The 17,271-nt window shown below is 40.5% G+C and overlaps 1 protein-coding gene across 1 annotated transcript; it reads right to left on the bottom strand.

The window, feature by feature from the left end:
* Nucleotides 1–1,458: 1,458 nt before the first annotated feature.
* Nucleotides 1,459–11,227, bottom strand: CDK2 (cyclin dependent kinase 2). Its single transcript, XM_081316301.1, has 7 exons — nucleotides 10,855–11,227; nucleotides 9,535–9,612; nucleotides 8,998–9,121; nucleotides 6,786–6,956; nucleotides 4,952–5,053; nucleotides 4,044–4,247; nucleotides 1,459–3,457 (listed from the first exon to the last, which is right to left on the bottom strand). Exons 1-7 carry the CDS (start codon nucleotides 10,968–10,970, stop codon nucleotides 3,353–3,355), a joined length of 900 nt encoding a protein of 299 aa, XP_081172427.1. The 5' UTR covers nucleotides 10,971–11,227; the 3' UTR covers nucleotides 1,459–3,352.
* Nucleotides 11,228–17,271: the final 6,044 nt, after the last annotated feature.

Below are 17,271 nucleotides of genomic sequence, written 5' to 3'. Positions count from 1 at the left end.
ACCTACAGGCCGCACATTTTCATAGTTCAGTGGGACTCACCTTCACCAGTTTACATTTTCACAAGTCTCCTGGACAGAATTCAGGACCTGAGATTTGCAAATAAGGTCCTGATCCCTGTACTTCTACTGAATCACATATTCTTGGATGTAAGCAAGAGAGCGCTATCAGACAAGCTTTGGTAAAATGTATATACCATTTGCATCAAAAGAGTTATATACAGATAGACATCAATTTATGACTGGAATTAAGCCTGGAATCCTGGTTAAGGTGTTGCAGTCAGTAAGCAAGGCCTGAGGTAACTGCACCCAATTTTATGACCTTTTTTTGCAGTAGTTGTTAAGCAAACAACTTAAGGTCATTAAGGTTAAAAGGTCATTAAGTGAATTCATTTTATCCAATGGGCGGTTTTTTTTGTTGTTGACAGAAACCAAAAGTAAATGCTGGAAACTGGCCAAGAGAAAAAAAATTGGAGCCATGTGAGTGCAGGACACTACAGCTTCCCATAATTCAAGGGTGTCAAACTCAATTTCACTGAGGGCCGCATCAGCATTGTGGTTGCCCTCAGGGGGCCGGGTGGGTATGGCCTACTGGGTGGGCGTGGCTAGAGTGCGTATGACCTACTGGGTGGGCATAGCCAGCTCTACATAGTTCGCATCAAGGGGGCCTATGGGGGCCTGGGCAGGAGTGGGACAGATCTGAGGGTCTCTGGGCCAGGGCCAACGCAGTGGGGGCCGTTCCCTCACTGTTTCCAGGATGGTTTCGCGGGCCACATGAAACCACTTCGCGGGCCACATCCGGCCCCCAGGCCTTGTGTTTGACATGTCTGCCTTAATTGTAAACTGGTTGCCATGTGCCCAAAATGATTGCATGACAAGATGTGTGTGTGTGTGTGTGTGTGTGCAAGCAGTTGTCAAAACTTCAAAATTGAGTCGTAAATATCTTTTGGAGTCCGTTGTAACTTTATAAGCCAAGGACTTCCTATAATAAAGTCTTTTATGTTTCACAATAAAATCTTAATGTATATGCAGATACAAATGGAAAACGTAGGCCAGTGATTCTCAAGACATGGTCTCGGGACCCTTGGATTCCCCAAGACAGTTTCAAGGGGTTGCAAAGTCAAATAATTCTGGAGCTCAAATAAGATAACTCCAAAACTCTTTGAGGTCCTCTATCATTTCTAAGTCTTTAAAAAGATCCTGAAATCAAAATGTTGCTTTAACTGCTAGACCATTTACATTTCATCCCCCAAATCCTTAAATTTGATGAAAACAGATGAGTGTCTTTGCTTTGAGGAAAAGGAAGCCAAGCGTTAAAATTGCTAATATTTAATGATTTATAAACTGATTTCACAGTAGTACTGTATTTAGAAACATTTGCCATAGAAAGAGCTAAGAAAACAAAATAATTACTTTTCTTTAAAAGATTATATTACAAAAATGTCAAGGTGCTTAGGCTAACAAATCCAGAACTTTTTTTTAAAACTAATAGCTCTATAAATATATATATATATATATAAATTTCCAGACCAACAATGAAGGGAAAGGATACCATGTTGCAAATATTGTGAATAGTGGCATGAATATTTCTGTATTATTACCGTATATACTAAACAGCATCATGTAAGAATGTCCATTTTAATTCAAGAGGTCCTGAAATAACCAACTTTCTTAGTGAAGTCTCCATCCATATCTGAAACGGATGGATATTTCATCTATGAGTAAAGATAGTAAGAATCATGACTTAGAATGGGAACTTTCCCCCCATTGAGGAAAGTGCAGTCCTCACTATCTTAAAATACATGTTTCACTTCTATGATAAATGAGTATTACCCTAGCATATATGCTTTTAATAAAAATAAGCATTTCAGGAAAACAAATATCAGATGGCTTTACTGAAGCCTCATATTTAAGATGCATCATACAACTGATTGAAAAAGTGTGAAATTTGGAGTTATTTCAAAATCAGATTTAAGTTATTGCTGCATGCTAGAGACAGGCTTTAGGTACTACACGTTGCCTTACTCTAAAATAAAATCCTGAATTCTGTAGGAAAGTGTTCTGCTCTTAAGCAAATCTAAGTGGTCTTTAAAAATTCTCAATATGAAACATTTACGACTATACTTCACCTCTGGGTGGCATTGACTAGAAACTGATCATGATTTTGTTTAGCTACTGTTCAGGCTTTTGTTTTTTTAAATCAAATTAGATGACATTCAACTAATGTAATTTGAACAATCTGGTTGCCTCCAAAACAGGGTGAGACAAAGATGTAGACATTGATATTTCCAGCTCCCCAAACCAAACCAGAAAAGTTTGCTAATGTGAATGCTCTAGCTGGGGTTATGACTTATATTTGGCTCAAGATGTATTGCTGGAGATTGTAAGAGAGACAACAGATATGTATTTCAAAGCTCACATATAATTTAAGCATCTATATTTGCAAGATACGCTACTTAAAGCCAAGAATGCAAGGCCAACCCATCAGAACTGACATTTGAAACTTTCCCGACTGTTATAGGAAGACAGCATTGGAATGGCAAGCCATAATTGCCAAACATAAGGCATTAATTGGCTATAAACTCAAAAAGACCATCAGCTCACTGATACAGAATAAGAAAACAGATATATAATACAATACTGGGTGAATAAACATTTGCCCATTTCCCCACCAAACGAGCAATTTTTTTTGAGTTTTTCTTTCTTTCTTTAAACAACCTACTCTCCATACCAATGTCAAAAAGAGCTTAGCGATGCAGCAGGTATTCATTTGAATAGTTAGCAAGGCGTACCGTACCACCGGCTTCAGCGATCCCATCTCTTCAGGATTATTTTAGTAATCGGTGGGTTAAAACTGACCAACGTCACAGATGAAAACACCACAAGAGATGTTGCCAAAGTCCCTTAGCCCTAATAAGTCCCTTCTACACCTGAAGGAAAGAGAAGCATCTACACTGTACGTGTGCCAAGATGTCAACAGCTGGAGAGTAAGCAAATACAGAATGCATTATTTTGAAGAAGTCACCAAGAAGGAAGGCATGGAACTCATGGGTGAGGTGGCGTGGATAAAACGTGTGAAGAATGAAAGGGGTGCTTCTCAAGCAAGTTGAATCCTTGGGGCTGGTAGCTTTGGAGACCCTTCTCTCTTCACAAGGCAGTTTGGAACCAGTGAATCCTCAAACTCAGTTTAGTGATTTAATAAAATCCTAAAGGTGTGGGCTGTGCTCCAACTGGACCTTCAAGTGTTCTCTCCGGGGTTAAGTTGAAAAGTTAAGTGCAAGCAACTAGGGCTGCCCGAGGAAAAGGCATGTTGCAGAGCCTGCACTGCAGCAACTCTGTTGGCTCCAGTTTCATTTCACAAGCGGAGGTGTGGCAAAGCCTTTGTGACATCTCGAAAGAAGGGGTGATTGAGAGCAGTCTTGGCTGAGATTCTCTTGTTGGGATCGTAATGCAGCATTAGCTAAAGGGGAAAGAGGAGGGTGCAAGTTTTATTATGCTCTTGTGCACTGTAAGATACTCAAAATGTTGAAAGTGCTTTGTACTTCTCAACTCTCACTTCAACTACCTTGCTCAAGTTAGTGCTATGCATTGCGGTCATATGACAAGCTAATGACAAGAAACAAAATCTAGCAACCAAAAGTGTGATTTTAGAGTTTGTCTCCTAAAGGAATACGAACAGGTAACAGTCGGGACACTCAAAACTAAGAGCCAAACCATTTTTTTTCCTTGTAGGTGGATAAAGTATGCAAAGAGCTCACAAGTTTTACACTGAATAATGGTTCAATCCTGGCACTAAGCGGACAGAAAAAATTCAATCTTAAAGCAGGACAGCAGAGGAAAACATGGAGGCAGAGCAAACCCTGAATAAGAATTTGATAAAAATACCAACATTATATAACACAAATCAATAAGGGTGCTTTTGATTTGGCATGGGTGCCATTGCCAGCTCTGTCAGATGCTCCTTAAAGTAACTATACCTTTTCTTAGCTTGGTATGGTAATCACATGCTACAGTTCAAAATACTTCTCACTCCACATAAAACTCACTGCTAGAAGTTTTCTGCCTTCTTCATCCAGCGGTGGTACTACTTTGCTGAAGTCCTGCCGGGCCCACTTGGGAAAACTGGACTTATAGTCAGGCATAGAGGTGACTCCTGGCCACACGGTCTCATCCGGAGTGCCCAGTGTGCGGAAGATGCGAAATAGCTGGTCAATTTCTGAGTCCCCAGGGAAGAGAGCTCTACGGGTTAACTATTTGGCAGAAGAACAAAAAGTCAGAACCATAGCATAGTAGGCTTTCCTAGCCTGATGCAATGTTTCATTGCGGTCCTTCTATTAGTGATTTTATTCTGTTGTATCGGCTATTTGATATACGGTTATAAAAATATTATGCAAACAGCAGGATATAAAAAAAACATAATGTTCATTATGATGGTCCTTCCCTGTGGAGATAAAAGCCCCATACATGAAGGTCCTTGGAGGATTTTGTGGCGATACTGACATCATTGAGATAGACAGAAGGAATCTGGCCCATTCCTTCATTCCAATTATTCCTCAGATAAAGAACCCTCAGCACATGCTCAGTGTATGACCCAATTCTCCATTCTTGGAGCACAAATTGCCCCTAGCAGGGAAGTAGTTTTCTCCAAAGCTCAATTCAGTCCTCAGAAGTCAACTGATCCTGTCAGCAGGCTTTAATTGACCTGACCTACTCATGTTTCACACACAGAAATGAATGAGTGTGTGTTTTACAGCAATAAAACTCGCCTTAAGGAGCAATAACTTTTTCAGATGTTTGAGTCTGTAATGACATAGTTACTCACATTTGTACAATAACCTTGAGACCTTAAACATCACAAGCCACATTTTCTGGCTCCTGCCAATCAAAAGCTTTTCAGTGCCAGACTCGAGCCCAATTTGCTGCTTCATCCCATGGTCATTTCCAAAATACATACCATCTCTGCAAAGATGCATCCAAGGCTCCATATGTCCACTGCTGTTGAGTAGTATTTGCAGCCAAGGAGAATTTCTGGAGCTCGATACCAAAGAGTCACCACCTAGTGTGAAGTACAAAATCCGCAATGGATGTACAATTAAATAACCAGCTAATCAGGAATGGACACTTTCCACTGGTTCTCTGCATCACACACCCTATCCCTTCCATTGTTTGTAACGCATCACCACATAATGCCATCAAATTAATTCAGATTAAGAGCTACTATAAGGACTGCACTGGAGTCACTTTTCAATAGTTCACCACATGACTCACATACTGAAGAGGCTACATTCAATTCTTGGTCCTTCCAGGGAAGAAACTGAAAGCTAGAGGCACCAATAAGGCAGCTCCAAAACTGTATCCTATTTACATGCCAAAGTTTAATGAATAGGGAAATGTTTTATTAATATTAATTACATGAGTTTACTTTATATGGTCAAATATCCTCAGCATCATTTCCCAGGTTTATTTATTTATTTATTTTATTTTAATTCCATTTATATCCCGCCCTTCTCCGAAGACTCAGGGCGGCTTACAAGCTTAGCAGTAGCCTTCATTCTATGTATATGCCTGCTTGTTAGGGCTTTCACACACACCCCAAGTGGGATGGCCAAACTCAGAAATGATTTCTGAAATAGTTTTTCCTCTCCCCTTCTCTGGGAAATTTAAGTTCATTTAATCATTGTTGACACCAACTTTCATTTAGGTTTGGTTCGGTAAGTCCAAACTTTTAATCTCCAGAGCCCAGTTTTAAAATAGAATATGAGTATTTTCAATGGTTAACTGTGTAAGAGAGTCAAGTATCTTTAGAATAACAGATTTTACCATATATCAAAAAACAAGTCCAGGTAGTGCTTCTTATGAGGGCACATTGATCCAAATAATCTTTACTATGAGCTCCCCAACTGCAACAATCATATGAATACATAGATTATTTCGGTCATTGTCCAATAAAATGGGTGCAAGGGCTATCTGGCTATGACATCTACCACTCCACTGATCGCCAGGGTTGATCTGGCTGGCTAGGCGGCCTAGGAAATGCAGGATGTCAGTGCTGACAAGAAAGAATATTAGTAAAATATTCCAAATGTAATCATTTAGGCTTTATGTTTCAATTAAGATAATAATTTTAATATTTTGAACAGAGCATGGAAACGCGGTATATAAATGTAATAAAATAAATAAATAAATAAATAAATGAGCCATAACCAACAAAAATATGTAATACAAACTGTACTCTTCAGAAAGTAATACAGCAACTGCATTTCAACATAAACCTCTTTGAAAAGACTACTTTCAGCTGGAAAGCCAATAGTTTGTGGGAAATCTGAAAAATAAATTTGGGGCACCTGCACGAGCAGCATGATATTAAAGAAACTGTTTCCCTAATGTTATTCATCCTAATGTCTACACATATTTATATGTATGTACATAGAGTGAAAGCCAAGAAAAAAATGGATTATAAAACAAATCAATCTAGATTTTTCATTCAAGGCAAATTGATCAGGTTCATATTATATTCTGGACTAATTAGAAGACTGTGCCCTCAGAAGAAGCCTGGGAAGGAGGGAAGAGAAACAGCAAAGTCAATGGGCTCAATTATAGTAGCAATGGGTACACCCTTGCAGTCAAGTAATAACAATCTTGCAATGGGGAAACTGATAGAAAATGTTGCAAGTGCCTTCCCCGAGCTTTACAACCACATTGCCATGATGGAAATTCCAGTCCCAATTTAAGTCAAGGATTATGGGCAGTACAGAGAATGCCAAAGTGGGGAAAAACAAATTGGTCACCTCATGCGTGTAGGTTCTCACTGGCACGCCAAATGCACGTGCAAGCCCAAAGTCAGCAAGTTTTATTGCTCCCTCTGCATTGATGAGGAGGTTCTGTGGCTTAAGATCTCGGTGGAGGACACGATGGGAATGGCAAAAGGCAAGACCCTGCAGCAGCTGGAACAGATAGCTCTAGGAAAAACATAAACACGCTTAGAATAAAATTAGGTTTTGGTTGTGCTTGGGGCCTATTGGCCAAAACTAACCAGTCTTTACCAGTAGCAGAGAATGTTGCATGTAACATTCTTCTTATGATTCTGTCTTAAATCTAATCTACTTCCTCTCTGCTAAATGGTGTTATTTGAAAACCTTTATTGACCAAAGCCATAATGAGTCCTTAAGTCAGTACAGATGGTCCTCAACTTATGACAATTGAGTGCAAAATTTGTTGTTAAATGAGGAATTTAAGTGAGTTTTGCCCAATTTTTTTTTGTCACATTAAGTGAATCTCTGCAGTTATTAAATTAGTAACCTGGCTTCCCCATTAACTTTGTTTGTCAGAAGGTCTCAAAAGGTGATCACATGACTCTGGGACACTATAACTCTCATAAATATGAACCAGTTGTCAAGCATCTGAATGTAAACCACGTGACCATGGGGATGCTGCCATAATTTCAAGTGTGAAAAATGGTCATAAGTCACTTTTTTCAGTGCTGTTGTAACTTTGAACCCTAACCCTAACCCTGGTACCGGTCCGCACAAACAAGCAAAGCCCCATCCGTGGAATGCAGGCAGCACACAAAACCCACACACACTCTGGGCCGTGAAAAAACCTTTCTCCACGGAAATGGGCCCTGGTGCCCGAAAGATTGGGGACTTCTGTGCTATAGAGAGGGCTAAATGACGGAATATAAATTAACAAATGGAATGAAAGAAAAAAAAACAATATGCTGTGGTGTTATGGATTCGGTCTGAAAGATCACAGTATTGAAAAGAACTTATTTACTGAAAGGATCCTTGAGTTCTTGTGTTATAAGAGGGACTGCAAACCATAGAAAAGCAACTATTTTTATAACTTGAAGGCTGTAAGGCAGGGGTGTCAAACTCAATTTCATTGAGGGCCGCATCAGCATTGCGGTTGCCCTCAGGGGGCCGGGTGGGTATGGCCTGGGTGGGTGTGGCCAGCTCTACATCGTTCGCATCAAGGGTGCCTATGGGGGTCTGGGCAGGAGTGGGACAGATCTGAGGGTCTCTGGCAGAAGGAGGGTCTCTGGGCCAGGGTCAAGGCAGTGGGGGCTGTTCCCTCACTGTTTCCAGGATGGCTTTGCGGGCCATATGAAACCACTTAGCGGGCTGGATCCCCCCCCTTGTGTTTGACATATCTGCTGTAAGGCCTTCCTTGAGATCTGATTGGCTGACCAGTGGGAAAGCTAAGCAGGTCCTTATCAGCACACCTGGGGTGAGTTCTATTGTTAAGCAAAATGGACCATTGAGGAGGGCAGTATAGTTGAGAAGGTCCATTGTTAAAGATATGGAATGCTGAGGTCATCAGCTGATGGATGGATGTTGACAGTTCTGTTGCAATTCCCTTTAGCTGATGAGGAGGCTTTTTTTCCTTTGGTTTGATGGGATTGCAAAGGGGGCTTTGTCTGGGACAGAGAGCCTCACTTTGGATGTGATGAGATTAGGCAAAGAGATGAACTGGGTTTGACCCTGATCATATCCAAAAGACTTGGGGGGGGGGCATGTCTAATTCAACATTCTGTATACCACTTTATGAAGAACATGTCTCTTAGATTTTTCAGTTATAAAGCCACAGTCTGCCCTATGTACAATCCAGAATAGGCTATACTGCTGCCTCTAACTCCCATTTGGTAAGCCAAAGTAGAGGATGTTATGCTTTCTTTTACCACGTTAAAAAAAAATTAAGGAAACACCTTGAACATTTAGCAGAGCTGTATAATTTCATTTGGGTCTATATAAGATTTTAGTTAAGTCAAGAGTATTTAAGAGCAAAGCTAGTCTTACTCTACACATTGTTCATCAAGAAGCTCTGTATGACTGTCTACATTTAAGTGCATATCCACTGAAGACACAAAGCTCCCCTCAAAATCCTTGGCTTGCAGCACTTTTGCAGTTTTTTTGTCAAGTAAAAAGAAATGTACCTAGTGTGCCTATGAACCCAGAACTAAGTTGCTCTTTTTTTTTTGCCTACATGCTCTGCCTGGCTTACCTTGATAAGAGGTAACTCTACACCACTGATGGAAGTAGAAGAATCCATGAATTTCTTTAGATCTTGATGTAAGAACTCAAAGACCAAATAGAGTTTGTTCTCAGTATGGATTACATCCAACAATCTGGGGAGTCAAGGATAGGAAGTAAAAAAACCAAACATTTGGATATTAATAAGAAAACCACAAATTTTTTTTTTACAAGTTCAGTGCCATTATTAGGCCAGGTTATAAATTATATTCAAGTTGCCCATGTTTCTAAATTTAGCAGAAATAAAATAAGGAACAAGGAAGTGTGTAACTTCCAGTTTACTGTCAAACCTTCTTTGAAGCAACTTTTCTCAGATCAGCTGCTGTCAGATACTGGCCCATAAAAATGCCTCCTCCCAATTTAACTAAAAAAGTGAACAGTGGCCACTGTTTACCAACCACCATAATTGTACAAAAATTATGGTGGCTGGTAAACGGCTTGAAGACCCAAAAATAGGATTCTATTTATTACTCTACGGATCATCTCCTTCTGTCTTCCACATACTTACTTGACTATGTTGGGATGGTTCAATTCCTTTAAGAGAGAAATCTCTCTGATGGCAGTACTGGGAACTCCTTCTGTCTCCCTGAAAGCAAAGAGAAACATCAAATTAAGAAGGGAGGAGATGAAACTAGAGTGAATTTAAGCCAAGTAAATTGACTATTTGAGATGCTAAGATTGAAAACTAAGCCCTAGAATTGTAAATGAAAAAGACAGTGCATAATACATGATTACCCAATGCAGCTGGAATAATAGATTAGTAATGCAGATTAAATAGGATCTGCTGGGATGCTGTATGCATTTTTGGCACATTTGACTGTTCTCCTATCAAACTGGCCTTCTAATCTAATTCTCAGCTTTACAGGGACAAGATTTGGGAAACTCCAGAATATAAATATTTCCCAAATCATTTCCTCTTGCTCACAGGATTAAGGGGAAAAGAAGAAAATTAAGATGCATGTATGTATACCACCATCAGCTTCTAGTGGATAAAAAAGGGGAGATATAAATGAAGCCAATGCTCATGGTTTGTCCAAAGAAAACAAAGGGGGAAGGGCTTACTCAAAAGTTAATATTAGCTGAATCCAGGATGTTAGCTGGGTATTCTACAGCACACAGAAGGGACATCTATTTGCACTACTTTTCATAGCAAAGGACATGTTAAGGGTTCGGTCACATAAGCAGCATATTTTTAACTCGAAACGTGGAAGAACATTTTTTAGATTCATCTTTGCTGCAATCCCAACAATTCCAAAGCAGGAACTTGTAAAGCAAGCTGCCTAGCGATTCCAATCCATTGCCCCTCTTCTGGAGAGCTCTCCCAGCCCAGGGGCCTCATCCCGCATACTATCTGCATTTCGCCAGGTACCTACGTGGCGAAAGAGCTCATGCTCTGCTCTGGGCTAAGGAGCGTTTTGCACGCAGGTAAAATTAGCACCTTATTAAAAGCAAGATAAAGAGGGAGCCGCGGAGACGGCGAGGTTGCACGTCTCCTCTCGTCTTCATAACTTTCAGAAACATTTGGACGCGGATCAAGAGCAGAGGAAAGCATAACCTCCCTCCTCTGAACCAACCCTTCAATCAAAAGGCACCCTTAATGGCGGAGCCGAGCCGCCAGATTACGAGTCTCCCATTTTATTTCCTCCCACACCCGTAGTTCCTCGACCACCGCTCCAAAGCTAGACTTCCTTCCAAAAGCAAAGCGAGGCTCGGGCTGCGCTTTCTCCTTTAAGCGGAGATTCGATCCCTCTTCCCGCCGCAATGTATATTCGCCTGCGCGTGTGAAAGCTGGGTGTTAGATGGAGGAGAAAAAGGCTCTTTCGCTCACGTGTCCAAGCGGATTTTTTTAAGCGCGACCACCTCGCCGGTGACTTTGTTCTTTGCTTTATAGACCACGCCGTAGGTGCCTTCCCCGATCTTCTCCACTTTCTGGAAGTTCTCCATCGGAGGAGACGCGAGCTGGGAAGGATCCCAGTTTGCCCCGAAAGTACTCGCCGGCACAGATCAAGGAAGGAGAGGCGGTGGTCCGCAAGACCCAAGCAAGAAACCGGTCCCGCGGCCGCCCGGCAGTGGCTGCGGTTGGGAGGGGACTCGAATGGCCGCGAACTCGCACGACGCCGATTGACCGTGGTGTGTTTGTGCTCGGCAGTTGAGTGACCGAGGCTTCTTCTGCCTTCGCTGCTCTTTTCCCGCGCGCGACGCTGAACTTCAAACAATACTAACGATTCCAGCTCCCCTCCTCCTTTCCTCCGGCTTCCCGCGTTCCGTTCGCCCCGCCTTTCCTTCTACTCTATTGGCTGCGGGGTTATAGCGAAGCACGTTGTTTGGCGGGAGAGAAAGAGAAGAGGTGAAGTTTTTCTTAAAGGGCCAGGGCCGTCATTTTCCAGAAGGGAGAGTTTTCGTTGTAAGGGCCCAAGTACGTATACAGCACTTGGGAAAAGGCCGATCGAATGTAGTAGAGCGTATGGACGACAGCAGGGATCAGAGCTTCAGATTAATTCGGATTCAAGTCGGTTTTCAACAGAAAAAGAATCTGAGTACATACTAACACAAAGGAGAAAACCAGCTGAGCATGGGGGGCTTGTGTTTGCACAAAGTTCTCACTAGGCGGTGATGGCACAATTCGAAGAATCACTATATAAATGGTTGTGGGAACCACGGCATATGTGACCCCACTCAGGTTACCTCCGTTCAACCTGAACGTGAAGTAGGTATTAATTTTTAATAATTAAATATAGCTGAAATCTTCACCGTATCTCAAGTGTTTGGTCTTAAAGTATTGCAAGATTAGGGATGAGAATGTCAGAATCTTGCAAAGATTGTGATTCTAGGATTTTGGGCATGCATGTACACACGTTCATACTATATGTAACAGTGCCAACACAAAGGGCCTTCTGTAATATTTCATAGACTATTCAGGTTGTTCTCAACAACCTTTTGTTCAACACTGAAAAAGTGACTTATGAACAGGTTTCACACTTAAACTGTTGCAGCATCCATGTTGTCACATAATTAAAATTTTGACGCTTACCAACTGGCATGTATTTCTGATGGTTGCAGTGTCCCAGGGTCATGTTTTGCGACCTTCTGACAAGCACAATCAATGGGAAAGTTAGATTCACTTTAACATTTGTTACTAACTTAACGTCAGTGATTCATTTAACACCAGTGACAAGAAAAGTTGTAAAATGGGGCAAAACTCAATTAACCACTGTCTTGCTTGGCAACAGAAATGTTGGGTTCAATTGTGATCTTAAGAACTACCTGTAGGTCCCTACACTAGGTTGACAACCACTGTTTGATGAGTACAGTACTAGAACCTGGATCCAAGAAACTGGTCTGACTGGTGCAGTGTTATTGCTGTCTTTTGCAGCTTCTGTTTCTGTGTGCCTGAACAATGGAAACAGTTCTTTTAATTTTTTTATTTGAAAAATTCCTGAAAATTGTTTTAAAATTAAATTCTCTCTCACTCCGGCACACTTGTTAAAATTGTCTATTCCTTTTTCTTCCTTGTTATTATGGATATTTTTGGGTATGAATGAATTAATACAATGTTATGACAAGGGTTTCATCTCTAAAATGTCCTCTACAACAAGGGTGTGCAAAACCTTGGGTGCAGCCTCCAGAAGGCCTCCAAAAGTTGCTGACAACTTGTAATATTTTAACTCAATGGTGAAGGGATGAACATAAATTTCTGTCCACTTGCCCTTTTTCCCCCAATGGGATTAATGTAAGAATAGATATGTTAGGCTAATTGATGAGTTAATACATTTGATCATTTTCTGCCAAAAATTGCAGCTAGAATTGCATGGAATATTGGCAATTCAGTGTCAATATCCACAAAAATGTTGCTAGGGACCTAGATCTGTGACCTAGATCTTGCTGACTACTGTTGTAGAACAACAGTAGTAGAACAGTACTGCTAAGCTTGTAAGCCGCCCTGAGTCTTCGGAGAAGGGCGGGATATAAATGGAATTTAAAAAAAAAACCAGTGGCTTTCAGTAGCAAATCCTGGGGAAACTTTCTTTTCCTCCATTGCTTTCTAAATATTACCGGTCTACTATAGAGAGCGTCCTCTCATATGGTATTGTGGTTTGGTATGCTGGTCTGACAGCCTCGGATAGGAAGGTATTACAGAGGGTGGTGAGCACAGCACAAGACATTGTGGGCTGTCCCCTGACACCACTGGATGACATCGCCAGGGCTTGTTGCCTTGGAAGAGTGAGGAAAATTCTCACAGATGACTCACACCCTGGACGGTATCTCTTTACTCTCCTACCATTGGGTAGGAGATATAGGAGTATAGCCAGCTGCACCAACAGGCTGAAAAACAGCTTCTGTCTGTGGGCTGTTAGGCTTTTGAATGAGAAATAACTTGTGAACTTTTGTGAATTTTATGCAGAATTGACTTGGGAGGCCGGTGTGTGGTGTAGTTGGTTCACATGGTGTAGTAAGATGGAGGTTTTGTTGTCACTGTGTGTTGGCGGGTGGGAGCACAAAGGGAGGCTCAGCTAATCTCAAAGTACACATAGTTGTCCTTTGACAATAAAAGTTCATTTCAATATTGCCATCTTTGAAAAAAAAGATTGTGGTCCACTTATTCTTTGGCATGGAGTTTTGCTGGAACTCTGCTGGGTGAAGTATAATCCCATCCCTCCCTCTGTAACAACAACTGTGAGATACCATTTAAGAATGGTGATGTGGAAATCATTAAAGCAACTCATGTGAGGGAGCCAGGTTGATACTGTGAGCCTCTGCAGACACAGAAATGAAATCAGGCACATACTATGTAGAAAAGTCTGTTCAATGTACACTTTTCTATGGAATCAAATTATTCTGGGAGAATTCTTAATGACCGTGGAACCTGCTTGCCTGCATAGGGTGGCTTTAATTTTCCTTAAACCAGACGAAGAGTTTACAATTCTGAGAAATAACCCATCTTGGGAGGCGAGCCAAAATCTAGTGTTTTTGTGCAACAAAAAAAGTAATTTAGATAGATAGATGAGCCAAATTCACTTAACTGTGGGTCAAATTAGATACTGAAATTGGAAAGAATAAATCCCACTCCAGAAACCAAGCAGATATATGCAGCCAGTCCTGTATGGGCTTGTTTATTATGTGTATAAAGCAAGATATTTTTATCACACTTTTATGTTTAAAAGATACAGCAGTCTGTTTATGACTTCATACTGTTAAAAGTATGTACGTCAAGAATTGGTCTGAATAGTGAGATAGATGGTATATAAATTTAATAAAAAATATTCATGTTAAGTATATATGCCTGTATATTTCCAAAGATAATGAACCTGGACGTATCATACTTGCTTTTACAAATAAGCTTAAGAGGCAGGTGAGATTGACAGATAGTGCGAATGGCTGAAGATTGACACTGAGTTTGAATGAAAGGAGGAAATTGAAATGGGTTTAGGGTCTATTGGCTCACCATCTACAGAAAAAAAGAAAGGCAATAAAGGCAATAATAAAGTTTCATTACACCAAATATAAGCTGATGTGTTAAGTTTTCACTGTATAATGTTATAAATAAAAATAATTTTTTCTCCTCATAGTCATCTCTTATCTACCATATATGCAACCTAGAAATTGTCTTTTCAATCCAGTTTTAGCAAAAAAAAAAAGTCCATTAGGAATTACCAGAAATATCAAACAGTTTATCCTTGCTCAAATAGTCCAACTTTATATTTATTCTTTTTTTAATAGAATTTTTTTTTGAAGTTAAAATACAAAACTCCAAAAAGTCCAAAAATCAACAGCAAAAGGAACAAAAAGAAAACACAAATCACAAAATTTTAAAGATATTTTGAAAAAGTACATTAAGAAAACAAGACATAAACACCTGTTATCCCCCTAATTGAATATTGATTAATATTAATTCCCACCCATTGCAAAACAGCCCCCCCATTTTTTAAAACTAGTAGATCTATTTGCAGGAAGAAAGATAATAAAAAAACAAGATTAAGGTTCAAAACTCTCTGTTAACAAACTGTTATCAACTTTATATTTCTTCTTTTTGCTCTGCACAATCTCTAAATCCTTCCTATAGCATTTGAAGTTTTGATCTTTCATCACACTTTGGTATTTAAAAGAAGTCTTCAAACCTTTCACCAGTCTACTTTGTAAATCTCATAAAGAAGTATCATCCAGGATTTCTTTTCCAGATCCTTCTTTTGATTTATCTTTTGTATTCCTAGTTTGGTAAATTCAATTTTGCTGTCTTCCATGACTTTAAACACTATAATGTCTATGTTGATTAAAGTTTTTCTTAAATCTTTCTCATCTTCTAAAAGTTTACCATTGAAATCTGTATCCTTTCTGCGATATTAACTATTAACATAGCCCATGCAAAAAAAAAACTCTTTTAAGAAAAAATTATAGCCAGTTTATCTATTTTAATACATTTTTGCCTGGTCCTTTGACCATTTGCAAATTTCATCAAGCCTCAATTCCTAATATGGATTTGGTTCTGTTTTAATCATTTCCCACAAATGTAGTATCTAATTACATACTTTTTTTAAATTATACAACAAAAATAACTGATATTCCAAATCTCTCTAGTTTCCCAATCCAATTAAAATTTTCTTAAACAAAAATCCTTTTTTTCCTGCTTTTTTTGCCAGTTTTATATTATTTACATTTTTGAGTCTATTTTTTTTAAATCTGAAGAAAATAAAATTCACTGGGTATCAAATTAAGCTCGCCATTTTGAAGTTGTCTAATATTTATAAAGTGGTTAAATCAAATATTTCCAAAAGTGATTAACAAGTGAGTTTGACTGGCTTGATATCCTTATGAAAGGCTCCAATGCTGCTGAGAGCAAAGTTGTCATACCCTTGGCTCTTGGCACTTAAACCCATGAGAGACTACTATGCCAGGGCTTTTCAACCTTTTCACCCATTGTACCACTTTTAGGATACGGCAACATCCGAGTACCACCAGTCGCCTAGCAAGGTGTCAAAAACTTGATGACCCCCCCCCAAAAAGGAAAAAAGTGATGAAGTGCAGGTAATCCTTGACTTACAACAGTTTGCTTAGTGACTGTTCGAAATTACAATGGCACTGAAAAAAGTGCCCCCCAAGCTACAGCCGAGCAAGACACCTGCCTGCCCGGCTGGCAGCACTCTTCCTCCTGTCCGAGGTTTTCATTGTTGTGAGCATTTCTGTTGAGGATTGGCAGTGGGGGTGGGGTGGGGGAGTGTTTGGTTCTTATTTCCCCCCCTATCTGTTGGGTGGTTGCAGCAGGTTTTGGTCACTTCACATGACCCTGGGACACTGACCATCATAAATATGAATCAGTTGCCAAGCATCTGAATGTAAATCACAAGACCCTGGAGATGCTGCAACATTCCAGCTGATCGGCGCTTCTTCTGGCAAGTGGCGCTGATCCTGGCACTTCCGCTGAGCCCTGACAGCCCCGCAGCTCCAGCTGTCTCTCGCTCAGGTTTGTGCGGTGCTGCCACCGGTTCAGCTCATTCCCCTCCCCTGCTACCACTTTTCTAGGATGGTCACATACCACCTGCCAGGTGCCAATGTACCACAGGTGGCACCCGTACCACTGGTTGAAAACCCCTGTACTATGCTTTGTTGTCCTTGTGAGGAGTTCATGAGACAGGGTCCCCAACCTCTGGTCCATGGACTAGTAATGGGCTGTGGCATGCACAAACAAGCAGAACCCCATCCATGTGATGCAGGCAGCACACAAAACCATACACCCTCTCACCCACAGAAAAACCTCTCTCCATGGAACTGGTCCCTGGTGCCCAAAAGGTTGGGGATCTCTGTCATGGGAGATCTCCCGAACACTCTTTCGGAAAAATTTGAACAGTTAATCTATCCACTGGTCTTTTATTCTGCACAACCACTGTCTCTGCTTAGTTATGTAGATGTCTTCAGTCAGCCCTGGCTCACCATCATATTCTTATGAGCCTTGAAATGGCCACAAGTCCTTGATTTCCTAGACTCATGAAAATCCAGCAGTGTGGCAATATCTAGCTGATGTTTGCTAACCCTAAAACGTTAACAAGGGTCAGCCCTGAGTTATAGTTGGACTGGAGTGTCTTGGGAAATTGCAGGGCATTAGGCTAGATTAGGAAGGTGTGTTTTTTTAAGTATCCTGGAAGGAGACAATAGCAAATCACTTCTTTATTGTTATCAATAATTCCTGGACAGACATATCTGTAATGTTGCTAAAGAATCAAGTTCAAGTTGAAGGGCTTAACTGGAAGTCTTT

The sequence above is a fragment of the Vipera berus genome (genome assembly GCF_964194415.1).
Source record: "Vipera berus genome assembly, chromosome: 2".
Lineage (NCBI taxonomy): Eukaryota > Metazoa > Chordata > Lepidosauria > Squamata > Viperidae > Vipera > Vipera berus.
Note: the sequence above shows the minus strand (reverse complement) of the source record. Positions and strands in the feature narration are given on the sequence as shown.